General features: G+C 52.0%; 2 protein-coding genes across 5 annotated transcripts; both read right to left on the minus strand.

Annotated features, from left to right (window-relative positions):
- Nucleotides 1-883: 883 nt before the first annotated feature.
- Nucleotides 884-15,956, minus strand: CXCL12 (C-X-C motif chemokine ligand 12). Of its 4 annotated transcripts, none has more exons than XM_016918157.3 (4): nt 15,673-15,908; nt 11,494-11,611; nt 9,356-9,442; nt 884-4,056 (listed from the first exon to the last, which is right to left on the minus strand). In XM_016918157.3, exons 1-4 carry the CDS (start codon nt 15,731-15,733, stop codon nt 4,041-4,043), a joined length of 282 nt encoding a protein of 93 aa, XP_016773646.1. In that variant the 5' UTR covers nt 15,734-15,908; the 3' UTR covers nt 884-4,040. The 4 variants fall into 4 exon arrangements, with proteins under 4 accessions (XP_016773646.1, XP_016773645.1, XP_016773648.2 ...); XM_016918156.4 differs by having other exon boundaries at nt 884-6,749; nt 15,673-15,873; XM_016918158.4 differs by lacking the exon at nt 884-4,056 and adding an exon at nt 8,319-8,624 and having other exon boundaries at nt 15,673-15,873.
- On the minus strand, nt 14,609-15,479 carry LOC134807139 (uncharacterized; the record flags this gene model as incomplete). The annotated part of the gene is made up of 1 exon (XM_063781462.1): nt 14,609-15,479. A coding segment is annotated over one exon (786 nt), but the record flags the coding sequence as incomplete, so codon positions are not given.
- Nucleotides 15,957-27,219: the final 11,263 nt, after the last annotated feature.

The raw sequence follows: 27,219 nt of genomic DNA on the forward strand, positions 1-27,219 counted from the left end.
ACAGAGGGAGCAGAGAGTGAATGGGACGCAAGCCCCAGTCTACTGATCTTCACACCTGCACAGGTCCCCTGACACCACGCTGCCCTTCCCGGCCTGCTCTAACCCTTCTTCCTTCCCCAGTCCATCTGCAACTTAGCACCCACATGACGGCCATCCCATTAAGTCATGGGAAGATTTGGCATGGGATGATGTGATCACATCTGGACCAATGGGGAAGAGGGCTTGGAGGACCGGACAATCTGACTCAGACATTCGGAACTTTTGTGCTGACTATCCTTTCTAACAAAGTTGACTGTGGATGACAGAGAATGTGCTAGAGAGTGTTAAGGGCTGACCTCTGTGAGGACCAGAACCTGTCTGCTGGGCTCATCTCTTATGCCCCATGTCCAGGACAGTGCTGGCTAGCCATTGCTAGGTGAGAGAATCGTGTCTGGCTTCCAGCAAGGTCTCTGTGCAGTGCAGGAAACACACAGAGTGCTGGTCCTGAGCAATTACCATCAGGGCCAGACCTCTGTTGCATTCTCCCAGGACTGAGAAGGGCAGAGTGGAAGCTTCCCTCCTCACAGCTGTCAAGAAATACCTGAGACCCTTGCACAAAACCATCCCTTGTGGAGTGGAGGACAGGCTGGCCTTTCAGAAGCAATTCTAGCAAAATCAAAGACACTCAGAGAAAAGGGAGCACCTTTCCCTGCTAAGGATCAGCTGTCCAGAAGAGGCAAGTATGCCTCCAGAATTCTCAGCTGTGATTAGCATGATTACAATGCCCTGTTTTCCATGAACCACTGTAGCCAGGATTACACAACCCTCAGTTTTGGGTTTGAGGGGAAAAAAAGCACGTCCAGAAAATTCCAAGTAGTAACACTAATTTCAAACTGTTGGTGGCTACATTTGAGTACAGAACTTTATTAGGAAAATTATAAGTGCATATACATTTTTTCATTGGTATGACTTCAAAGTAGAAATTGTTGTTTCTCAAAGAGTTGTTTCTTATTTATTTTTTAAAGCATGCTGCGTATAGGAATTGGCCTTCTCCTGGACCATTTTCACATTATCTGGGAGATGCAATTGAAACAATACAAAATACAGTATTCATCACATTTAACACTGAATCCTTCACTGCTCAGAGACTGAGAGTCCAGCGAGGTTGCAAAATAACAAATTTTCTACATGGTTTTATCAGTGGTCTGCTTAGGGGATTTGGAAGTTTCTAGGGAATATTTCCCAGGAATGGGGCTCCTTCAGAATGGGTCAGGGAAGCTCTGTAGAGGGATCAGAGCACTCAAATTCTCTTCCAGCTGGAAAAGGGTGTAGCACCTGGGAAAGGCGATCAACTCCCAGTCAGGGAGCCCACGGTGATAACACCAGTCAGACGATCACACCATGGAAGGGTCCAATGAGATCCAATGGAAAGACTTACAACATCTAAGGTTGGGGGAGGTGCAACCTTCTGCTATTCAGCCCCTCTGCTCCAAGCGGAACCTTTTTTCTCAGGAGGTAATCTCTAATAACAAGCAGAGTGCCCTCTGGAGCCTCCTCGCTGGTATCTCAGTGCCTGGACAGAGGGGGACACACCACAGCACAAACACGTGGCACAGACTCAATCCCAACACACAGCCAGTCAACGAGCCTCTGGCCCCTTCCTCTGGGTCCTGATACAGAGCTGGCAGCGAGGGCCTCCGAAGAGGTTACAGGGAGCCCAAGGGAGTGTCAGGTAGAGGCAGCACCAGGTCCCGGAGGGACAGATGAGGGATCCCTAGTAAACAGCTCGCGGACGCACTTGACTAGCAGTTCGAAAGCAAAAAGAGATTCAGATTACAAGAGACTTTTCCCTTGCAAATGGAAGACTGTATTTAAATGCATATTGCTTTAGCTGGGCAGTCTCCAGGAAGGAGCTGATTGTTAGTAGAGGAATTGTTATGCAAATAATTTTCCCTGCAGTTTCTACTCTTATCTATTTTCTCCCAGGGAGGAGAAATAGAAATGATTCCTTTCCTGACTGTAGTCAAGATTTAGGGTCATGTTTGTTTCCTCAACCAAGAATTCAATGGTCTTGGTTCATGGATTGGGGGCAGGTACATCCAAGTTCTAGGTGACAGATTTTAAAATATCTTGGATTACCTGGATAATGACTGCCCCACTGAAAACTCAATTATACTGGTATAGTGAGAGGTTAATTTCAAAAGGTTTTGAAAGAGTTCTGTATCTTTATAACTAGTAAAGATCCCTCAGGCTCTATTTTTTCAATATAACATCGCTGGATTGAGGATTTTAATTTTTGTTTAAGGGACAATTTTTGCTGATGGGTTTGCCTTCCGCCATGAAGCTCCAATTTGAAATACTTATGAAAATACTTAACACATGTTACTAATTACCCTACAGATTATTAAATTCAAAAACAGTTACAATTCAAGATTACGTCACTATAATTTACTTCCTACTTCCTACATGTTACATAGTTTCCTTGCTTTGACTTCCTTGTTTTCCACTTTCTTCATAAAAATTTTTAACTGGAGTCTTTAATCAAAGGGGAAAAGTATTCGTAAGACTGAATGAAAAACAAAACAAAAACCTGCAAGTACTTGCCTTTGTCAAAAGTGAACATTTTAAGTGGCTTAATACAGCTCTATCGACTGCCCTCAGTGGAAGGGGAACACTCCAAATGTCAGGCAGGTTGACTTACTCTTCATGTAGCACATTGTTCTCTCAGAGAAATGTCCTGTGGGAAGGGCCCGAAGCACAGGTGACACGCAGAGCAGAGAGGGCCCAGGAGGAAGGCAGGAGATTATGGCATTGCCAAATGGTGAAGAAGATGAGGTTAGATATGAATTGGGAAAGAATCTTCATGCCCAGGATTGGTTATTTTGTGGGCTGGGTTTTAAAAACCAAAAACAAGTTGTGAATGCTTGTTTTCCTCAAGCAGTGCTGGGCTTGGCCCTAGTTTGAAGGTACTGACATGTGAGGGAGGACTGATGGGGCAGCAATCCTCTGGGGTCAACCCTGGTGCACACCGAATTCCCTTGGGCTCTGCCCATGGACCCACCATGTTTTTGTGATCAGTGGGGGAACCAAGGTAGTTCACCCCAAAGGACCACGGCTCTGATCAGGACTGCACTCAAAGGGCCCAAGGGGCATCTCCTCGCTCAGCGGCTGCATAGGGGGAACAGTGCATGCATCAAGACATTGGTCACAGAGGACGCTGGCTTTGAACAAAAACATAGGATTGGACAATGGACAATATTCCAAACAAGACACAGATGTGCACAGTGTTTTCAGGTAACACAAGACATTTTCATTTCCTGCTTGGTGCACAGTTTACATGAAAGCTTTGGTCCTGAGAGTCCTTTTGCGGGGCCATGGAGACAGTCGTGGACACACATGATGATGGATGAGACAGAGAATGATGAGCAGAACGTGGAGGATGTGGAGGTGCTCGGGATGAGGGCTGGGTCTCACTCTGCCCTGGCCTCACACTGCTGCCTCAGCTCAGGGTAGCCCTGCTGCCCTCCCAGAAGAGGCAGACCCGGCTCCCACGTGGATGGAGAAGAGGGTGAGCCTCCCATGTGGCCCTCCACCATCCCATCCCACAGAGAGAAGCCTTCACTAGGCTTTGCCCAGGTTGACTGGTCCTGGCACCCCCAGGCGTCCCTCTTGGTGGCTCTCCACCCTAGGGCTGACCATGGGGCCAGGCTCCCTCAGCCCAGTCTCCCCACCTGCACAGCTCAGAGAATACAAAACCCAGGAGCCCTGAGTCAGAGGAGTGGCTCCGTGGAAAGACACTCTAATAAGGCAAGTACAATAATGGCCTTAGTCTAAGCTGCTATGTGTCGCCAGTGACACTGAATAATCAAACTAAATGAAAAATAAATGTCATGTATTTTGCTACATAATCAAATGGTGAAAATATGGCAAAGTGTGCAAAACAAAGCCCTTGGCAATGCCTGGGGCCCTGCCCTGGCAGGGGAGGCTGTGGCAGGCCCTTCCCTAACACTGGTTTCAGAGCTGGGCTCCTATTGTAAGGGTTCCTCAGGCGTCTGACCCTCTCACATCTTGAACCTCCTGTTGACAAGAACAGAGGGAAACACCATTAAGGCAGGTTCCCCCCACACCCAGCCAGCTCCAGCAGGACAGGGGCCTGCGCGGAGGCCCTGGGGCCAATCCCTACTTCCAAGTTGCCACCTTGGCCATGCATCTCCCTTCAGAGGCCCTGCGACAACAGACGGGAGGGGAGTGCGAGACGCAGCCAGGCTGAAGCGGAGGGACCCATGGATGGCAGAAAGCAGAGGACAGACACGTGGCAAGCACTGGGCGTGGCAGACGCACGAAGGCACAGAGAGGCCCATCAGAGTGGTCATACGACGGGGACAGGGCACACTGCTTACCCGGCACCGGCGTGGGGCTGAGGCTCAGGATGCTGCTGCCCTGCATCCTGGCCTTGGCTGTCCCAAGAGGCACTTTCGTGGCTTCCAGTAACCCTTCGCCCTCGGGGCCTCTCAGCCAGGGGCCATGCCACCGCAGGTGGCCCCAGGTGGGACTGCTGGAGGTGGCACAGGGGTGGGTGCACAGGTGGCCAGGACCTCCCAGGAGGAACGCATGCTGGACAGAGCAGTGACCATAGCGCACCCTTCATTTGGCTCTGACTGGTATGAGCACTTCCTAGTTTCAACCCACCAGGAATCCCGGTCAGGCTCTTCGCTCTTCCACGGCGACCCTGTCTTCAGCACTGGGTGTACCACCTGCTCCCAGGAGCTTCACAAGCCACTTGTAAACCACAGTGAGCCCCCAGGGCATGTACAGTCACATCAAGACATCAAGACAGGACGGACCTTGCATGCGTTCTCAAGGTGGGACCCACTCTCAGTCCCTGCAGACCCTGCTCCCCAGGAGTGGGATAGCAAGCAGTTTGTATCCTCAGGCAGCCTTAGCTGGGCCCTCTGTCCCTAGGGGGCCAACAGCTTTTCATACTGACCAGGACAGACTGGCCACCCCTCCCCAGGCACAGAGCCCTGCTGCATGTGGAGTCCGAAGAATGCAGGCAAGTATGGGGGCACAGGTTTGCCCTCTCGGGGTGCTTTTGTCAAGAGTCCCATGGACTAGAGTGGCTACTGGCTTCCACGGGAAGGATGGCAGCCCCAGGCAGCCCACCCAACAGCTCTGTGCCTTAAGAGGTGGGGAGGGCAGAAGACTAGGGCACCCCTGTACCCAGGGCTCAGGCCTGTGACCCCCAGTGCTGGCAAGAGGAACGTGGGCCAGGAGAGTTGTCCAGGTAAAAGAGATAGCAGCGGGAAACAAAGGTCTTTGGCTGAAGCATCCTAGGACACCTCCCCAAGGAGGAGAAGGCATGGCTGTGATCACAGGGAGCTCATTAAAGCTCAAGGGGACACCACGCTCCGGGACAGGGTGTGTCTGACATGCAGGGGTCTTTGTGGGTTTTCTCCTGAATTCCATGTGCTCCATCCTCCAACCACTTCCTCTTTCTGCATTTATTAAAATTATGACCCAGGATCCGGGTGCAGGGTGGGCGGGTGTTTATGTGAGGTGGAGAAGGGCTGAGAAATTCAACGCATCCTTTTTCCGAGCACTACTGAAATGGGGTCCTTGCTCTTCCATCCTCCCGGTCCAGATTAGAGAAACTTGCCAAAAAATCTCACACATACATCTACATGGGCAGGGAAGGAGGGTGCAGGAAAGTTCTAGAGCTTAAGTGGTATTTGCTTTAGGCAGATAAGGTATTTCCCATGAATGAGGACAGAGGCAGCTGTGCCCTGCAGCTGGAGCACACACCATCACGCAGGAAGCGGGAGGGGACAGGCTGGGATCCCCAGGGATTCAGGACCCTTGCAAAGTTCCATAGCACATCTGTCCTCCACGTGGGGGACCCGTTTAAAGACTCTAAAGAGAATTGCCCAAAGAGGAGCTCCCTGAGAAGTGTTTCCACATCTGCTCTCTGAGAATGCGGCATTCCCTCCGGCTCACCCCACACAGTTTGCAGAAACCCACCCGGGCTTAGGGATAAAGCCACTCCCACAACCCAGGAAGGAGGGGCTGAAGAAGCCCCTTCCCAGGTGGCAGAGTGCTGGAGGGAAAGGCAACGGGTATTTGGAAAAAGCCAGGGCCCATTCCTAAGGGTCAGTCAGTTTTCACCTTTCCTGAGGGCCACAGAGGGGTGGCACACCCCCTTCCTGGCAAGGCCACCTCTGCTGGGCTAGCAGGTGGCCCTGCACACTGGCCAGGTGGCCACAGCCTGGTCTCCACAGGAATGCAGACTGCAAGTGTGTGGAGCTGGTGAGCTCCCCATTGAGCGCAGGACTTCTAAGAGAGGAAGTGGAGGGCGGGCTGGGGGGCTCAGCAACCTGGGCATTCCTGGAGCTCCCAGGCTATTCTGGACAGAGTCCTGAGCACACAGGCTCCGCGTCACAGACCCCCGCCCCAGTCTCTGCACAACTACTTTCTTCATAACTTAGCAGACCAATAAGGGCCTTAAAAAGCACATAAATACAGAAGCCGGTGTGGCTGGCAGGGCAGCAAAGCACTGCTGCCCCACGGAAGTCTGAGCCCCTGCCCAGTCTGCATGGGGGTCTGTCCTGGAGGAGGATCGAGCAAATTTACAAAGCGCCGAGAGCAAGTGAACTGTGGTCCATCTCGAGGTGGCAGATAACTAGTTTTTCCTTTTCTGGGCAGCCTTTCTCTTCTTCTGTCGCTTCTTTTTTCCTATCTTTTCTTTTTTCCCCACTTTTTCTTCTCTGCGCCCCCTTAGATAAAATTAGTAGAACCATTAATAATGTGGAAATAAACAAAAGTTCGTCTCAGTCTGCATAAGATTTAACACTGGCCCGTGTACTGGTTAAACTGTGCCTTCAGTCTCAGGCCTGGAGGCCCCTGGTCAAAGCACTGTTTATCAGTAATTCATTAAAATAAATTGGACATTTCCTTCCATTCAAACAAATGTTCAGTGGGCTCCTAGAACACCTTTGTGAATGGGTTACAGCGACTGCCAATCTGCCAACCTGAACCTGATTCCCACTGGGGACAAGGAATCCACATCTCAGGGTACACCCAGGGCCAGGCTGGCCATCGTGGTCCTTGTCACCCCACCCTGCCCTGCTCTCATGGGACTTTTTCTTCTTCTCAATGCAGGGCTGAACTCTTAGCTTTCTCTAAGAAATGTCTGCATTTCAAATTGAATAACGTTTTGGAGGCTGCAGGCCCCAGGTTCAGACTGCCATTCAGAAGAGGAGAAAAAAGGCAGTGGTCCCACCTTCCCCTTTCTAGACGCCTGTGAACACTCCTGGGAATGAATGCGATTGTTCTGGAGAGCAAAGGAGAGAGCTGGTTAGCAGAATTTTATTAGAGCAACTGGCTCGTGACTGTCACATTAAAATGATTCAAGCTGAATGGTATTTAATGATTTATGGGGTGAGGCCACCTGTCCCTGTGAAAGCTTCATATTAACCATGGCCTGGAGTCATGGGATTTTTACATGGGAAAATGTAAAAGGTTGATATTACTAGGGTTGAGTCTCTGGGGATTACATGGGGATGTTAGGAGAACCAAGGAGGAGGAGGGAGGGAAGACGAATTAGTGAGTCAAATATTATTCTTCAGAAAACCAGCACTGCTATTTCAATCGGGTTTAAAAAAAAAAAAAAAAAAATCCAAAAACTTGAGCTGCAGATCTAATCTGCTCGTGAGAAAAGCCCATACACTGTCACACATGGGCTGTGAGAAGGGGTCTCAGACACCTGACTGCAGGCAGGCTTAACTATATAAACCAGAAACGTCTATGAGCTCCATCACTAACAACTAATGAATTTTATTTCAGGTAAATAAATTCCCACATACAGTAGGAGGTTTATACCATGAAACAATTAGCATTTTATTGCTAGTGCATATAATGTCACATTTGATACAATTTTAGTACAAGTGAAAAAATACACTGTGGCTAACATTGAAAAGCTGTAATCACATTTATATATCATATATATTTCTTTACAAATTGCCAGTAGTTTGAGATAATAGAGAAGTATAAACTACTGACATTCATATGGCTCCACTTCAAATATATGAATTGTTCGACTATAAATATATTTTGAAATACATTTGTTTTCTAAAGAAACATAAAAAAAAAATGTGCACAAAAATATATATAAAAAATGCCTTGCAAAAAGTTACAAATACCACCAGGACCATCTGTGGATCGCATTTATGCATGGAAATGTCATCTTGCCAACAGTTCTGATTGGAACCTGAAACCCTGCTGTGGCTTCAGGAGGGGGTAGTGGCAAGATGATGGTTTATTCATTGATTTTTTCGCTTCTGATTTCGGAAACCTCAGAGTTTGTTAGTGCCTCCATGGCATACATAGGCTTCAGAGGCAATCACAAAACCCAATCACTCAAAGCGAGCTCTCAGATTTAAAATTGCATTTGATTCTGTAAAGACTTGTCTTTTGCGGGTAAGCAGGGGGACCATTACACATCCCCAGGAGAGGGCCAGCTCCATTCTGGAGGAGGCCAAAGACGGATCTCACAGAGGGCCCGAGCTGTGGGGCAGGCCCTGGGAGGAGAGGGATGCAGGGCACGAGCCCCAGCGATCACCCTCTTCCCGGCTGGTGCGGCGCTGATCAGGCTACAGAAATGAGAAGCAGAAGCAAGATTAAGCATGCTCTCGGAGTCGGGGAGAGAGTAGGAATAGCTGGGAGAGGGGTCTCTGAGCACAGTCCCAGTAATAGTGGCTTCTACATGGAGCCCACAGAGCCAATCACTGAGGTTGAAAGAGGAGGTGAAGGCAGTGGCGGCGCCCAGCCCCGGTCGGTATCTGAGTGCCACAGAGGCCTTTCTCTTGGGAGGGGCGCTGCTGCGGGAGCCTCAGTGTCTGAAGAAAGGACACTTTTTCCAGCTCCCTGTTAAGCCACCACCTGACTGTGCCCAGACTCCCCAGGGGAGCAGAGGAGATGCTCCAAACAAGCCAAATTCAGATCTCGAAGTACTCGTTGATTTAAAAAATGAGAATGAGAATGATGATGATTGTGATGATCATGAAGGAACTAACTGCTTGAAAATGCTGTTGATAATACAATTTCTTTCTTAGAAAAACCCCAGTAATAAAAGTTCCAACGTGCACGGGTACAGGGCATGGATGAATATAAGCTGCAATATCATACCGTATGCTATAAATGCAGGGTCTAAATGCTGGCAAACCTCAGGCCCGATCTCAGATCAATGTGCCCACCCCACACACACACCTGGTCCTCATGGTTAAGGCCCCCTCCCCCACGTCTTTGCCCTTTCATCTCTCACAAGGTTTTAGTTTTCCTCGAGTGGGTCTAGCGGAAAGTCCTTTTTGGCTGTTGTGCTTACTTGTTTAAAGCTTTCTCCAGGTACTCCTGAATCCACTTTAGCTTCGGGTCAATGCACACTTGTCTGTTGTTGTTCTTCAGCCGGGCTCTGTGAAAACAGAATGGCAACAGTGTGCGGCTGCACAGGAGGAAGGCGCGGCTGCAACGTGTGCATCCGCTCCCCCAACACCCATCTAGGGCCCTCGCTGGCACCTCGTGCTCCACTTGGTACGCTCAGGCTCCAGAGGTGCTCGCGGTGTGCTGGGGAAAGCTCAGCGCTGGCAGTGCAGGAAGTTCCATTGCAGAGACATGGAAATGTGAACAGAAGTCTTTCCGGGGCAGTGCAGGGGAATTCATGTAAGGGAGCATTTGAGCTGCCTTTGAAGGATAAGTAGGAGCTTGGAGAGTAAATAAACGGGAAGGGAAAATCAGGAGCAAATACGCCAGGGGGGTCATCAAAGCACACAGAGGACACTGAGGAAGGGGAGGACAGGATGCTCTAGGCACCTGGGGAGGGGAGAATGGAGAGCAACAGAGAAGAGGTTTATTTGGATGGGTCATCTTGATAGATATAGGGCCGACTTAAGGATGGGCATGAGGAAGCCTGGAGGAAGGAGGCCTGCCAGAAGTCACCGCGGTCTGACCGGGAGGGTGACCAGCCAGGGAGGGGAGGGGCAGTGCAGGTGGCTTACCAGAAAATAGTTTCTAGAAAGATTTTACAGGTTCACTGAATGTTTCTTGGTCTCATTTGTTTTTTAAAAGTTCACACTCTTAAAAGCTTCCCTACATGCAAACTCCTGGGGAGGGCCTGATTTCATCTCTCTGGATCTCTTGCCAGAAAGCCCTTTGGTGCCAGGTAATCTCATGCAGCCCAAGTACTTAAGGGTCTTGAGGACAGCTAAGCCCCAGCACAGTGGCTCAGGGGCACCCAGGGAGTCTTCAAGCAGCCTGTCCATTAGGTGAAGAGGGGTGCAGAGGTGGGTGTGGCTCGGAGCAACCCACATTGGGGTCCAAATCTGGGGCCTGCTCTTTGTTAATTTAGTGTCTGCTCAGACCTGAGAATTGTATTTGGCATCTTCAACTTCAAGGTGCATTTCCAGGCCGGTAAACCAGCATGATCAGTGCTGTAAAGCAGGTCCAAGCTAGCTAAATTGAGCATCTTTAAAATACTCTTCACAAGAGATAAAGTATCATGTTGTAGGCAAAGTACTGAAAAAACATTCATTTTCTAGGGCCCTAAAACATACTGTAAATAACAAACACATTCAAGGCAGTAAAGGGTTAACTCAAAACTAAAAACAGTTTTCTAAAATCAAAAGTAAAAACAGTTGGTGTTGGGTGGAAAAGTCTTGGGAAAGTTGTAGCTTTGGTTCCAACTGCTGTCTCCCCACCCCATTTTTAGCACTAGAACTTCTGAGCAATCAAATCCTCTCCAGGAGACTCCCTGAGCCCTCGCTTCCCCGTGTTCAGACACAGGACCTCTTGAGCATGAGAGGGCCAAGCTATGGGCTTTCAAGCACATGGCTTTCTTCCCGCATTTCTTGTGGTCTTCTGTACCCAGCTGAGATCTTCCTGTCTTGTGGATGTGTGATTTTGTTCTTTGTTTCCCAAATGAATAAAATCAAATGTTAGTGGCTGCCATCCACACCAAATAACACCAAAACCTCGTATGTTGTACTTGAGAAAATACAGGCAAGTGAGCTGAAAATGTTGAAGTTTCACCCAATGGTTAAAGAGGACTTAAGCTGCATTTGGGTCTTGTGAGTTAATGTAGGGCATCAGATCCCCGAAACTGGCAGGCCAGTTATCACTGTTATTAGCTAAGGGCTGGCTAATTTACTAGGCTTCAACCAAAACCTTGGTGAAGCCCATAGTTTCTCCAGCATCCAGCTGTGCTGTGCTGAAGAACACAGGTTTGGAAAGAAGAGAGAACTACTACGAGCACAGCAGGGTGCCCAGGCCAAGAGCGGCTTTTAAAATTAATGCCTGGTGGCATACTAAAGGTCCTCATGATAAGAATAGCTGCCACTAATTATGCCAAGTTCAAGGTTGGACACTTGGCTTGTCACCTCTACACCTTTAATAAGACTCCAGTTAGATGTTACTATGTTCGTTAGATGCAACTATGTCCGTTAGATGATGTTCAATTTCAAGACTTACACAATCTGAAGGGCACAGTTTGGAGTGTTGAGAATTTTGAGATGCTTGACGTTGGCTCTGGCAACATGGCTTTCGAAGAATCGGCATGGGCATCTGTAGCTCAGGCTGACGGGCTTCCCTAGAAGAGGTAAGGACAACAAGGCACTTTACTACCCTGCCAGATTTTGGTAATGTGTGTCTGGGCTGCAGCAGTTGGTGCAGCGATTAAGGATCAAGAGACGGCATCACTGGGGTAAGTTCCAGGTTACTGGTGTATGTTGGGAAAGGCCATCTCCTCAGGCAACACAGTGAGTTCTGGCTGAGCTCAGGCTCAGCTTCTACAGGGCAAGGAGCCCAACAGGCCTGGGGAGAGCTGGAGCCTAGATGAGGGGGGAGATTAAATTAGAAGCCACCTGCTCAGTGTCTCAAGATAAAGGTAGTAATTATAGTAGATAACGGTTTCAGTCCAAGGTACTGAAATTCCCAGTTACTCTTTGTAAAAAAAATTCCTCAAGGGACAACTGAGAAAGATCTCCCTACTCAGGGAAAAGAAAGGGGGACAAGAGGCTCCAGGCTCCCTGGCCTCTCTCCTCTGGCACAGGCCTCTAGCCAGGAAGCACAGTAGCACTCAGGAATGCTGCCCTCCCCCACCCCAGAGACCCCTCCTCACATTCACCTAAAGCTCTGGAAGGCACAAAAGAATCCTGGCTGGCTTCCTACCTGTGAGTCCCCTGAGAGCAGGCCAAGGACCCACCTTCTGCCCAGCACTTTCCCCAAGGCTTAGAGATTAGTGGAGCTGGAGTTAAATGTGGTTTTCATTGCCTAGGCAGGGATGCTGTAGCCTCAGGAATTGTATTAAGATCTTTGCAAAATCACCAATTTACAAAATGCCATAATTGACACTCATTAGTGTAAATTAGCAAGGGGCTCCTGCAGAACCCACTGCTCACCCTTTAAATATAGGATTGCAAGCCCTGGAGGGCTGGGATTTGTGTGTGCTTTTTGTTTTTCTTTTTTCCTTGCAGATTTTATCCAAGCCCCACTTAATACCCCAAATTATTTGAACTTGTGGATCCTTTCATCAGAGATTAAATGTATGTCTAAGAGTATTTGGTCCAGAGATTTTTTTTCTTTTTTCTTTTTTTTTAAGTTTGCCTGTTTACAAAGTTCTGAGAGACCTCTGTGGTTCTGAAATTCTGCACCTTTGGGAAAGAATGCTGGGGAAGTAAGAGGAAATCTTGAGTAAGGGGCTTATTTTATTTTATTTTTTCTACAGACTGCAATCAATTGAGGGATGATGTGGGCTAGGAATTCCATTGTGTATTCAGCCACCAAGTTGCAGGAAAAGTGGACCACTTGTCCCCCCACTTCCTTGTCCCCAGGACCAAATGCAACTCCCTGAAAACCAGGAAAAAGCCGAGCATCGGGGTGCTGGTGACTCATGGCACTGGAGAGACCTAAAGCAGCCTTCACAGTTATACCTGATCTAACTCCAGAAAGGCACCTCTGGGGCCAGCTTCCAGCAGCTGCACTGGGACCCTGCAGGGGAAGTCAGCACTGCACTGTAACCAGATCACCTGGGAAAGCCACCCCCAGGGCCGGGGCCTGCAGCCTGGGTAACTGAGGAGCTAAACGCTCCTGAGTGTTGTGCCTCCAGGTTTCCCTGGATTTCTTTTGGGCCCTTCCAAGCTGAGGCAGGGGGTGGGTTGGGGGTGGAGCAGGAGAATAGGAGGCCGGTAGTGAGGCACAAGCCCCCTCCCGACAACAGTGAGCTTGAAGATATGCAGCCAAGGGCAAGTGCTGCAGCCGCCCCCGCTGGGATGGGTGGGGCTGTGACTCTCCAGCGCCCAGAGGAGAGAAGCTCCTCTGGCCCCCCTAAACAAGCAGTGGTGATGAGGCCAGAAATCAGAGCCTATTCAGAGCTCAACACACAGGCTCTCTCTCCTCTCCCCCTCCACCCCCTGGGATTATCCATTTCCTTCAAAAGCAATTCTTGCTTCTACTCCCAGGACCTAAGGCCCGCCTGTCAAGCAGTGAATTTCAACAGGTCTTTTTAAAGTGACAGAGCCCCCAGGTGTGCTTACCAAAAGAACATGGTCTCGTGTGTACCTCATGTGCTCCTTCCTCCAGCTTTTTGTCAGTAAGACTAACTTTCCCAACCGTTCTGGATGTAAATCCGTGTACCGGCAAGAGTCCTGACTGGCTCTGATGGTACCCCGGATTTGGGACCGGGTGAGCTTGGCTCCAGGAGTTTTCAGAAAGCCCTCCAGTCTAATGCAGAGACAGGAGCCCAGCTGGCCCCTCCAAGCAGGCTTGGGAAGGGGGCCCACCCTGAGTTTAAGCCCGGGAAACCCAGGGGCCCAGCTGCCTGACGGAAGTCAGCCAATGGGGGAGGGGCAGGACCCCTGGCCAAGCTCTCTCTGTAGTGCAGCTTGAGGACTAAGTGTGGGGATAGAGGGCACATAGGCACTGTGAGGTGAGGGGAAAACAAAACAAAACAAAACATTCTGGCGATGTGTGTAAGAAGCAGATCTGCCTGGAGCCCAGGCTCCTGCCCTGGTTACTTGGCTGCCAATGGGGCAACTCTGAGGGCCATGTCACCCTTCCCAGGCCAGGAGGAGTCTGGGATGAACCCCACGTCTCTGTGCTTCCCCCAGGTCAGTTGCACCCATAACTCAAAGACCGAGGTTCCTCATTCCAATCCTCTCTCCAGCCCTCCGGAGAGGAGGCAGCACCATTTCCCAGAGCGGCGCACTGTGACACCTCCGCGCTCATCCCACCAATCAGTCAATAACTGCCCAAACCAGAGACCTTACAGGAACAGAAGAATATCCAGCAATAAAAACTAGAAACATGCCCCATGACTTGGGGGGGGGGGGGTCAGTGTGCAGACACAGCCTCAGGGACTTTTCATCAACGACGAACATTCCCAATTGCCTTCAGTCTGTGTCCTTAACACTTAGGCAGTCCGCCACGACCCCGGGCTGCCCAGCTTCTCCTGCCCGACTCAGCTGCGCTGGTCCTGCTCACACCAGCGCACAGTCCAAGCCAGCTAGGACGCCGGGGCCACGTCTGCACCAACCCAGCCAAGGGCTCGAGGCGCGCTGGGCCTGCACAGCCCGCGGCTGCAAGAGCACTCAGAGTGTCCTTCAACTCTTTGCAGGAAACTTCACAGCCAAGGAAGCTCAGCGGCCTGAGCCACAGGGTTTTGTTTTGTGTGTTCAGAGGCAACAGTTTATTTTGGTTTGCAGCGGTGTCCTGTGACAGCGCAGCGAGTTTCTCTTCAGCGAAAGAAAAGAAAAAAGCCCTCTCCCAGTGAAACGGGACACCACGGTTCCCAGTGGCCCAGGGCCTTGGAGATTGAACTTTGCTGCAGCTCTCATTCTGGGGCAAAGCGCTTGGCCGGCTGGTGACAAAAGAGCCTGTCTGCAGGTGTGTTTGGGGAGCTGGGGAGGGGGCGTGTGAGGCTCGGAGGGTCCCTGGGCCTCTCTCAGGTGAACCCGAGAAGAGACAGGGAGGCAGCGGCTGGACGCGCGCCCAGGTCCGCGTCGCTGCGGACCGCGGAGCTGTGCAGAAGCGCGGCCTGGCGGGTGGCACGAGCCCGACAGCTGCGCCGCGCAGCCCGCCCGCGCCTGGCCAAGAGCCCCGCGAGGGTGTGGGGAGAGGATCGGCTTCGCAGGGAGCGGAGGCTGCGCGGCTGCATCGGACCTCACAGCCTCAAGTCGCGGCATGAGGCGAACTTTGCAAAGCGCGCTCTCGCCATGCACCGCCCGACCTCCAGCACTGTGCGCAGCAGGACCTCGGAGCCCATTCGCCTGTGGAAACCGAGCCCGGAGCGGGAAGGCAGTGGGTGGGGGGTGGGCAGGCAGGGGTCTAGGGTCCGCGGCTCCCCACCCTCGCGCCTTCCCGCGCCAGTCCCGAACGCTCCCTTGGGGCGTTCCTGCCCAGTTGTCCCGGCTGACCTCGCTCTGCAGCCAGCTTGAGGTCAGGCGGTCGCTCTCTGCAGGTCACAAAGCCTCGGCGCAAAAGTAGGGCTTTGGACGCGACACCGCACCAGAGCGCCCAGCCAAGCGAGCTGCCTCCACCCCCACTGTGTCCGGCGGCGCAAACTGCGGGCGCAGGCAGAGGAGCCGCGGCTCTGCCCCGGGCGGGAGCCGAAGCCCAGAGCCTCGCCAGGGCCTCCCCGCCGAGCGCACTCACCGTCGCTGAGGCAGAGCGCGGTCAGCACGAGGACCAGCACGACCACGACCTTGGCGTTCATGGCGCGGGCGGGCGGGCGGGCGGGCGGACGAGCGCGGGTCGGGGGCCAGACGCCGAGCGGGCAGTGCGGCTGACGGAGAGTGAAAGTGCGGCGGTGGGAGGCGCGCGCCGGGTGCTTTAGAGGGGAGAGCCAGGCGGGGCGGGGCGGGGCGCGCGGTGAGGGGCGGGCCCGGAGCCGAGTGCTGGCCGTGGCCGGGGTCTCTGACGCGCGACTCCCTCGGCGGCACCCCCCACCCATCCCCTTCGCCCCTCCTCCGCTCCCTCTGTGCTCCCGAGGCGCAGTGCGCTCCGGCCTTTGACCTTCTCAGGCTCCGCTGGGCCCCGCACCGCTGGCCGGGTCTGCAGTGAGGTCCGCAGCCTGAGCGACGCCGGCTGGAGGGCCGCTTATTGTCCCTGTGACAGGGCCCCACTGGAGAGACTGAGGACCTTAGGCGTAAAGTGGGGCGCGCGTGGAAAGCTGCGGGACGGGGCCTTTCGATGGCAGGAACTGAATGAGAACCAATGAAAAGCAAACAAGTTAGTCCCGCGCGGAGGGCCTGCTGGCGGTGGCGGCCCAAGGCAGCCGAGGGGGTCCTGCTTTTTGTGCGTGGGGGCTCAAGCTCGCCACCTGCCCGGCTTGCGGCGCAGCCCCGGCAGAGCTCGATCTGCGGGAATGAGACCGGTCTTTGCAGTCAGCGTGGCTCGGACTCCAAGCCCACGGCGCCACCAGCCGAGCCTCAGTTTCCTCGCCTGTACAAACAAAGCAGAAGGCGCCGGCGGCTCTCAGTAAAAGCGAATGTAGCCTTTGTACTTCCGACCTCTCAATAGTGAAATGAGCTAATCACAGGCGGAGTGGGACGGGAGATTCAATGAGACCCGCCCCACGCCGCGAAATCCTCTGCATCGTGTCTGACAAGCAGACAGTACTCAATAAATGGTAGCTGTAAGTAAGTCCTTTAAACCTAAGTACTTACTGCCTTACCCAAGAAAAGCTCCGTGCGACCCAAAGAGCTAAGAACTCCCCCACCCCGACCTCCGACTCCTAGGACAATACTACTGGCGTCTGCCTTCGGGGTCCAGAAAACTCTTCCCACGGAGCCGTCCCTCGGCGGTGCTTAGCCCTCCGGATACCCCCGAGACATCCCAGATGGCCCCAGTCCGGTGGCGAAGGGAGGGTGCAGGCCGGCACCCAGGAGGCGTGGGGGTGAGGAGAGCGCCCCTTTGGGCCTCGCTTTGTGACCGCAGGCTGCCCCAGCCACCTCTCTGTGTCCTTCCCAGCACAGCGTCCAGCGGAGTGGGGTCAGTCGCCGCGTCCATCCAGGGACCTGCCCTGGGGACACGTCCCTGTCCCTGGGGAGTCCTGGCCGTCTGGGAGTGAGCGGTCAGCGGCTGCATTAGGCGGGAGCGGTCAACAGGAGGCTGCGAGGGCTCCGGAACTCCGCTGGTGGGAGTAGGTGTCTTCTGTGCATTTTTTTTCCAAAACCACTTTGGCCGTTAGATGGCTGTGGGCCGGCACTCCATCCATCCATCCATCCATCCATCCATCCATTCACCCACCCACCCACCCACCCTGGGCACTGGGCTTGGAGCCGGGAACCCCACTGACTTGGCACTGCTCTTAAAGAACTGAAGGCAGTGAGGTCCAGTGAAGAAGGCAGCCGTCGGGCGTCCCCAGGCCTTTGCTGGGCTGGGCCGGGGAGCCTGGCCGCTCACCGGCCGCAGCGCTGGGGCTCCGGCGCCCTCTGGTGGCGGCGCCTCCCTCCCCGCTCCCAGAGCTCTGGCCAGCTGCATTCCTGCGCAGCTGATGAAACCCGGGAGGGCGAAGGGGTCCGCGGGAAATCTACACCCCGGCGGAGGGGCGCCCTGGAGCTCGGAGATCCGACCCTGCGGGAGCCGCGCGCAACCTCGCTTGCCCTTAAATCTGGCCAAAGCAAACGCCATCGCCTCTCGCTTCTTCTTCTTCTTTTTTTCTTTGCCACAAAATCAGGTGGGCAGCTGGACCTAGGATCTGTCCCAGAAGCCTGAAAGGCCCGCCTGGGCTGAGTCGAGGGCGAACCAGGGATTCAGGCCTGGCCGCTGCCCCTCCCGCAGGCGCCCTGAGGCCCCAGAACAGAAGCTAGTGTGGCACCCATGGGGCCATCCCTTCCGCTAGTCGTTCGTTAAATACTTACTGAGCACCCACTATGTGCTAGACCTGGGCTACATGTTTGAAGTAGTTTAGAAAAGGCACTAAACGTTTAGAAGCACATGGCGCTAAGCATAAGTAATTACTCATAAAATACTTAGAAGGCCATTAAATGCTAGGGGAAGATGGAGCAGAGGAAAGTGGGGTGGGAGTTAGGATTTTAAATAGGGTGGCCAAGGATCCATATTTTAGGTACAAGCCTCACAATTTTACAATTGGCGATTGAAATTTAAAACCCTGGCCGGGCACGGTGGCTCATGCCTGTAATCCCAGCACTTTGGAAGGCCGAGGCGGGCGGATCACGAGGTCAGGAGTTCGAGACCATCCTGGCTAACACGGTGAAACCCCGTCTCTACTAGAAATACAAAAAAATTAGCCGGCCGTGGTGGCGGGCGCCTGTAGTCCCTGCTACTCGGGAGGCTGAGGCAGGAGAATGGCCTGAACTCGGGAGGCGGAGCTTGCAGTGAGCCGAGATGGCGCCACTGCACTCCAGCCTGGGTGACAAAGCGAGACTCCGTCTCAAAAATAAATAAATAAATAAATAAATATGTAAATAAATAAATATGTAAATATGTAAATAAAATAAAATAAAACCCTGTACACTCTGGGGGACTCCACACCGCCTGCAAAGGCAGGCGGCCATCAGACCAGGCCATTTTAACATGTCTCCAGCTCACTCGGCCACAGGGGTACCTCTCAAATTCGGGTCAGCGAAGTTCCCCACCCCTTTCCCTGTGTCCTTTGCTTATGCTTATGCTCAAAAGGCTCCACCTTTCTTTCTCTGCCTGGGGACTCTTACTCCCCATAGAGCCCCACCTTCTCCTGAAGTCTTCAGACTCTGTGCCGCTCTACCAGGTAATGCAGGGCACAGCGGCTCCTCAGGGATGCCTTGTTAAGCACAGTTCAAGGTGGGAGGCAGGGGTCTGGCTGCTGAGTTAAAGGCAGGGCATCTCCTGAGCTGGCATGTGTGCTATGGTCTCTAGACCCCTAGGCAGCATCTGCCCACCCCCCTCTGCCTGGCCTGGGCCGTTCACGCCTCCAGGGCCCAACGGCTGGGCCTGCAAGAGGGTTCCCAGTAGGGATTGAAGGTTTACACTAAATCCATGCTGTACAGTGTGTAATTGACAAGGTGACTTCAGGTGGTACTCTGAAATCTATAAAATATAGATTTATGTATTTATTTTTTTAAAGTAATAAGAAAAAATATAACTAGCACAGTGAAGGCAGATATTTCAGATATTGCTCAGGTTTTTTTTTTAATATATGGTTCAAGTTTTAAAAAGTAAGTCAATTGAAACTAACAGCAAGTGCTAGTCTAGGTGGCTGGAGACATAGCAAAAATTTTGACAGCAATACAAATAGATCTGAAATTTGAAAACCTTTTCTACATGAAGAATATTTTTTGTATTATTTGACACCCTCCCACCGCAATCCCCCTCTTGAAATAAGTATTTGGCTCCAAAGTGCTGAAACATAAAATCACACAAGGGAGGCACGATGTCTTCCTCACTTGCCTGCCAGGTGAGGCTGGAGAACGCTGGTCCAGGAGCGCTCAGGTCGTAGGAAGACTGTGGGGCCCTATGGGATCCCTGGATACCCTTGGCCCTGCCACCCCTCCAGGAGTGCTCCTCTCCCAGCTCCCATGCAGTCCTGGAGGGACCCCTCCCAACCACCCACATCTGCCCTCACTCCTTTGGCACCTGGCCCTGGGGTTCAGGAGCAGATGGCCTATTCCAGGAACCAGGAAGCCCGGTGAGGAAGACAAATCCTCACCGCCTTGCTGATGTCATCTGTGCAGCAGGTACATTAGCTGACATGGTGGATTTGGTCAGTGTGAAACCACTTGGCCCAGAGAAGGCCCTTAGGAAGATACTGAACAGTGGACTTACATAGGACTTTAGTTTGCCTTCTTTGAATTTGTCAATTTGGTACTTTCAAAGACCGAGCTTGCAGTATAAGCCCCACTGTCTCAGCTTTGAAGACATGGAACCCAAGTCTCCATGGGCTCTGAGCCCAAGGTCAGAGTTGAGGGCCTCGGCCAACATGACAGAGCCAGGCAGGAGCAGGGGTACATCTCTCTGGGGCCAACGTCTCTGGATCCTGGAACATCAGCCAGGTCCTGAAAGCACTCTTGGGGACATAAGTCACTCCCATGGCAGTCATCCAGGGAGCCTTTTGGAATCCCGTACCCAGGGCCAGGACTTGGCATTTGACCAGCTGGCCATGTTTTTCCTGTCTAGATCCCCACTGGCCTCAAAAGCCAGTTGCAAACAGCCCCAGGCTGCCCTGGAGGGAAGGACCCCTGGGAGGCAGAGCTGATCCCCACTGGCTCTGGGCACATGTGTAGGCAAGCAAGGCTTACCGTCAGGGTATGTGCACGTCTAGCAGGCCAGGACTTCTGTCTGAGCAGGCTCTGCCCAAAGACTTCCTTGCTGGACAGTGCTGAGGCAGGGGGATCTGAGAATGTAAGAATAACAAACTCAGTTTCTCCTTACTCTCACAACACAAAATACTTTTGTGACTTCAGATATGTGTGTGTGGGGGGGGGCAGGGATTCCCCACATACAAAGCCAGTAGTCCTTCAGCTGCAGACACCAGCTGGCTGTCTTCTAATTCAATTCAACTCTGAGACGATCTACCTGGAGGTAGGCTCAGGCCCCACATGTTGAGGCCCCAGTCCCACAAGGCTGCCCCTACTTCAGATACCAGTTGCAAGCCCTGGGTTGTTTTCCCAGTGCTTCTGACCAAATGACCATAAATTAGGGTTTTTACGACCCCATCTTGGGTTTCATTAATTTGCTACCACAGCTCATGGAACTCAGGGAAGCACTTATGTTTACTGGTTTATTAAAAAGGGTATTATGGGCTGGGCGTGGTGGCTCACGGCTGTAATCCCAGCACTTTGGGAGGCTGATGTGGGTGGATCACCTGAGGTCAGGAGTTCAAGACCAGCCTGGCCAACATGGTGAAACCCCGTCTCTACTAAATATACAAAAATCAACTGGGCTTGGTGGTGGGCACCTGTAATCCTAGCTACTTGGGAGGCTGAGGCAGGAGAATCTCTTGAACCCGGGAGGCGGAGGTTGCAGTGAGCCAAGATCACACCACTGCACTCCAGTCTAGGTGACAAGAGCAAAACTCTGTCTCAAAAAAAAAAAAAAAAAAAAGGGTATTATGAAGGCTACAGGGGAAGAGCTGCATAGGGCGAGGTATGGGGGAAGGGGACATGAAGCCTCCATGCCCTCTCCAGGCACCATCCTCCAGGAACCTCCACTGTCGTGAAGCCCTCTGAACCCTGCTTTGTTGTGTTTGTATAGAAGCTTCATTACATAGGCATGATTGATTACATTACTGGCCATTGGTAACTTAGCCTTCAGCCCTGTTTCCTTCCTCAGAGGCTGATGGGGTGGGGCTATAAGTTCCCGCCTTCTAATCCTGCTTGGTCTTTCTGATGACTAGCCTCCATCCTGAAGCTACCCAAGGGTTGCCAGCCATCAGTCAAGTAAACCAAAGATTTTAGGAGCTGCATGCCAGGAAGCTGGGACAAAGACCAAATATATATTTCACAATAGCACAGTTGGTATTTCCTGGGACATTCCCCGGGACTGTCGGACTACCAGGGCTTATAGGGCAAATCAGACCCAAGGCCCCAGGGGTTCAGATCTGTGCTCCCAGTCCCCACACCAGTTCCCAGGAACCAAGTAGTGAACCCTTCCTGTGCTCAGTCACCACAGTCAGGCCTGGATTCCTTCTGCCTCCCTTTCCTAGCCCCACCCCTCTCTCCTATTCCCCTTGCCTCTGGGCAGACTGGACTCAGCAGCTGGGGATCCACTGAAGGTTCTGATACTGGAGTATACATCAGTCCCTACCTATCAGAAACCCCAGAGTGTGCACACTGAGAGTGTGAACAGTGTTGACACTGGAGTCACCCTGTGCTGCGTGCCTTCTGTCACCTTTCTCCTTGCATCTAGCTGATGAGGTGGGTTCAATGGCAAGGCCATTCCCTGAAATAAGGGACAGAGATCACAAAACTATTATTTGTCAGGGATGGAGTTTAAATCCACTCTGAAGTAGGGCTGTTCCTGGTGAAGGAGAAAGAGCTGGTTTGCCACATAAAACACAGCACGCCCAGTTATGTTTGAATTTCACAAAAAAGCAAGGGATTTTGTGTGTTTGTTTTTTGTTTGTTTGTTTCTTTTTGTTTTTAAGTATCAGTGTATCCCAAACATTGCATGGGGCATGGGGCATACTTATTAAAAAGAATTATCAGTGTTTGTTTGAAATTCAGGTTTAACGGAGCATCCTGTATTTTCATTTGCTGAGTCTGTGCTTGTCACATTGCCACAGCCCCCCGCCTTGTGGTCTTCTGCCTGAACCTTCAGAACATGTGGTTGAGGTTGGGAAGGGAAATTATGGAGTCACTTTTTTTTTTCATTGAGAGGATTTCTTGAGTTTTATTAACACAGAGATGCTAGAAAGTGGTGCATGAAAGCAATATAGGAATGATCTTTTCTTGTTCTTCTTTCTGGGTTGAGCAGTGTAACACAGCACCTGCCCCAACCCTACCCTTCCAGAAATAGTCCTGGCCATGCCTGAAGCAAGGGTAGGCAGGTCTCTTATCCCCAATATCACCAGCCCTGCTCTTCCTCTGGTCCCGGCAGATGTGTATGATGCCCAGCTACTGACACTCTTTCCATCTCTTTCAGGTGGGTGAGCTGTGGGTGGAGAAGGAGGGGAGAAATATCTCAGGAAAGAGGGCCACGTGAGCAATATCCTGGGCTAGTGGGATTCTGCAGGAGAGGAAAGAGCTCAAGAGCTGCTGTGGGTTGTAAAGGAGGAGCTGGGTCTGCTGCCTACACAGATGGTCCCTTCCACTTAGAAAAGCCAGGATTCCAGCTCCACTGGCCCTCCTTGTTTGGAAGAGGAGTTTTTACTTCTTTCTCCACCCTACATCCCTGTGGCGGGGTGTCTGTAGTCTTACTGCATGGATGATCTGAACTGGGCTGTACACAGAGGCTACTGAGAGAGGCTTTCAAGGCTGAGTGCAAATGCAGGCTTCACCAGCAGCCTGGCCTAGGGGATGTAAGTGGGAGATGGACTCAGGTGGGGATACCTCTGAGGTATCCATCCATTCATCTACTCACCTACCCATATATTAATCCATTCATCTATTCACCCACTGAAACACCCAGTCATCCATCCATACGTCCATCCAACACATGTACCCATCCGTCCATCCATTCATCCATTCATCCACCCACCTACCCATACATTAATCCATTCATCATTCACCCACCGAAACACCCAGTTATCCATCTATATATCCATCCAACACCATCTACCCATCCATCCATCCATTCTTTCATCCATGCCTCCATTCATCCATGCACCCCTCCATCTATCCATCCAATTATCCATCTGCTCATCCATCCACTCATCCATCACTCCATCCATCCTACACCATCCATCCAGCCAGCCAGCCAGTCATAGCTCCATCCGTCTGTCCAGCCAATTATCTATCCACCCATCCATCTGGCTTTCCCCTTCACCCCCTCCACACCAGTCCTCTCCAACTGCTTTAGTCCTGAGCGATATTTTCCATAAGGAACAGAAAGACATGCCTCCTGCTTCCTGGACCACAGGAAAAAAGAAGCAAGTACCAAAAGCTCAAAACCTGGAGATCACTCAGCAAATTTTAGCCTTGAAATAGATCAAAACCTTCACCTTTCTCTGCTGAAGGAATGGCCTTCTCTTATGGGCAGGGAGGGTTTCCTAGGGAGAGCCCACCCAGGCAGGAGATGAGGAGAGCAGCATCTGAGCACACTTCATCCCACAGTGCCCATCCCATGAGTATCCTCCATAAATTACAAAGAAAGAAAAAAAATAGGGAAAAAACAAACCTTTATTTCTCTGTTTACTTCTCTGCATTTAATGAGCAGTTGTTAACGTGACTGAAACCATCTGATGATTTTTACCAAATGGAAAAATCTGCCTACAGGGGCAATAAAATAAATATTCAGAATAGAGAGAGGCAGTCATAAAAGACATTACCCGGTTGTAAACGGAGGCGGGTGGTGGTGATCTATTACCCCTGCCTCGGCAGCTTTCAACAGAGTTCTGGAATTCCAGGAGGGGCCCTGACCCAAGGCAATATTTACTTCTGCGGCTTCTTCATCAGGTCAGCATGGGTATAATTCTGTCTACCAGTTGACTGGAGCTGAGGTTTCGAGCAGGAAGTGCAAACCCTGAGCGCTTATAACTCAGGAGGAGTGAGGCACCCCTTCCCAGAGTATGCCAAGAAAAGCACATTGTACTGTCCTGGCTGCAGGGGTGAGGCCCCTGCACACCCAGGCCATTATCAGCTTTGTGCCCTGGCCAACAGCGCCTCTGGTTGGTGCATTTGTCAGCTGTATTTTACCCTAGAGCTCTGGGAGGCTCATCCTTTTTTGCTATACCACCACGTGGAGAGAGCAGAGTTTTAATAGTGTGGCTGCTTCATGCACCTTGGTAGAGCTAATTAGACCCAGAAGAGATCTTGAAGTCTGAATAGAAATTTAAAATCAAAGCTTAAACTTGCAAAGACAGGCATTCCTTCCCCAGGGACCAAACATGAAGCTGCCTTTAGAGATGGCCACAGTTGTGCCAGCCCCTATAACAACCTCAGCGTACCCAGATGTTAGATAGACCCAAAAGATCGCATAGGCAGGCCACACCAGCAGCTCACATGAACTTAGCAGCGGCATTGAAGAGCAAGCGTGCTTATCCCATTTTCAGATCAGAGAGGGAGGTAACTTCCCAACACCACAGGAACCAGCAGTGCAGCTGAGGCTCTGACCAGGGCTCATGCTGTGGCCCTGCATGTTCCCCTCATGCTCCCCGGTCTGGCTGCAGAAGTGTTTGGTTTTTGGTTGCTTTGGATGCAGAAGTGCAGACTCTCCCCTGACCTTCTGGCCTACTTCAGGGTGCATTCACTGGTATGGTGTAGGGATCTGTTGCATCACAGCTAGGCTCTGCCTGAGAGCTTGGAGGAGTTTAATAAACTTACAGAACAGCTGACCACAAAGACCAGAATAAGGCTTGGATCCCTTTGGTGTGTGCCCACAGCCAGTCATGGGGTCTGCACAGCCTCAGAGGCCCAGGCTGGCTGGAGGCTGCAGCATGCAATGGGCTGGTCACCCAGGTGTGCCACAGCACTTGCTCCCACTTTTACATGCCAGCCAGCACCTTCCTGGGGGGCACCAGGCATGGCTCTCAGTCTTCCTGAAAAGGGGCTCCTTCAGCCTTGCCCTTGAAGACCCGAAATGCTCATGGGTAAGGTCATGTGCAGACACCAGTTCTTAGAATGGAATAATTCAAAGAGCCTTTGGGTGGTTAGAGAACCTGGAGGTGGGGGTGAGGGTCTGCTTTTTTTTTGTGGAGGCACCAGAAGCTCTGAGGATGACATTTTTCTGTCCTGCAGAAGTGCAGGGAATTACAGCATTTAAAATTTTTTCATCTTTGCTTCTTTTCATGGAGAGCTCTAGTTGGTTTATGAAGGAACTGTCCTGTGCGTTTTTCTTTCCCATGGAACTACCGGGTTCCCATCCCCATTTCGCCAGTGAGGACTCTGGGACTACAGACCTGAAGGAGGTTACTCAGGTGGTGGTGGGGCACCAGAGCACCTGGGGGGGTTCACACCCTGGCTTCTGTGGTCTCTAAAGGTGGGTGCAGAGCTGAGAGGGCTGGGAGTATGGTCAGGTTTTGCAAAGAGTAGCTGGTTGGGTGCTTCTGCAGGATCCCTTTTAGATGCGACCTTAGCAAGACACAAGACAATCTCCTTCCAACAGTCACTGCCTCCCTCCTACAGGCTCCCTGGGTTTCTGAAGCCACCTTAGTCTTAACACAAGGGGGGTTTCAGGCAGGTGTCTGCACACAGCCAGGCCTGGGGCAGTCCTGAGTGTCAAGGGAAACAGGTTTGAAGTCCCCATGCCATTGCTGCTTTCAGCTCGGCCCCCTGAACAGGTCCTTAAATGGGAGTTTGTTTTCTGTAATCACCACCCCCTGGAATCTGGGCAATCATGGTTTCTGTGGGAACCAGTCTGTCTGCAGGCCCAGGAACCATGGAAGATGAAAGCAAAGATAAGTTGGTCTCTTTACCCAGGGGCCAGCCCTCAATGAGTGTTGAAGAAGGGAAGGGAGTTGGGGGAGGCAGAGGGGGGCTTAGGGAAGGAAGAGGAGAGGACTGCGCAGAGGTCCAGAGAGGGAATACGTTTTCCAGGAGCAGCCCTGTGGTAGGAGGCGGAGGGTGCACATATGTGTCTGTGTCCATCCTCATTGTTGGACAAGCCTTTGCCTCCAGGAGCCCAGCAGGAGCAGCTGAGGGCAGGGCCAGGCCGGGGTGTGCTTGCCACCTGTTTCTCCCTCCCTCCCAGGCCATAGAAATGAGGCCCTCCTCTTCCCTTCCCCCTGTCCCCATAGCGCAGGTGTGTGCTCGTGCCTGCCCCAGAGGACATCTGGGGCCAGGAGGTACCTAGGTGGTGAACAGCTGGACTGATTCCAGGAATGACAGAGGACAAAAAAAAAAAAAGGAACTTGTTTATTCAGGCGGAAATGCTTCACGTGTGCAAAATTTGACCTCCATCTCCCTAGGTTGCCAGATGGTGGATGTGTTTAGTTTGTATGTAAAAAAAAGGAAGAAACTGGATGGAGAGCCAGCAGTCAGGCCTTACAGTGGCCCACTCCCCACTTTGGGCTCAGAGGGACACTGTCCATGCCAAGAGAAGTGGGGTGCCACTGGGTGCCCCTGGGAAGAGCCTTTGCTGCCTAGCCTGGCCTGGCTCCCAGTGTCCTCTGCAGGACTGAGGGAGCTGCTTGGCAGATGCCAAGTTTAGCTCAGATCCTAACCACGGAGGGGAGAGGTGCACTGGGCATCTCCACCCCACACCCAGGCCTCTAGGCAGAACTCATTTGGCCTTTTTGGTTGTGGATTTGGGGGACTTCAGAGGCCACATTTCTACCTCCAGCAGGTCAGCCTGGGGAGAGAGGCTCAGTGGTGAGCCAGGCCAGCTGGCAGCCACCGTTCAGCTCTGCACTCCTGTCCAGTAAGCCCCTGCTTCCCGGGATCGGTTTGGGGAAAGAACCTGAAACGTCGGGCCACTCCTGTCCTGGAACACTCAACAGCTTCCCCGCCCCTCCCCATACTCACTTTTCCTGAGTTTGCTTTTCCCGAGTGACCTGATTGGCATCCCAGTGCCTATATGTTGTTGGAGACAAGGAAAGCGAGGCTCAGGGAGTTTGTTACCAGTGAGTGGAAAAGACGGGATCTGAACTCACGGTCAGCTACA

Source organism: Pan troglodytes, chromosome 8, assembly GCF_028858775.2.
Source record: "Pan troglodytes isolate AG18354 chromosome 8, NHGRI_mPanTro3-v2.0_pri, whole genome shotgun sequence".
Lineage (NCBI taxonomy): Eukaryota > Metazoa > Chordata > Mammalia > Primates > Hominidae > Pan > Pan troglodytes.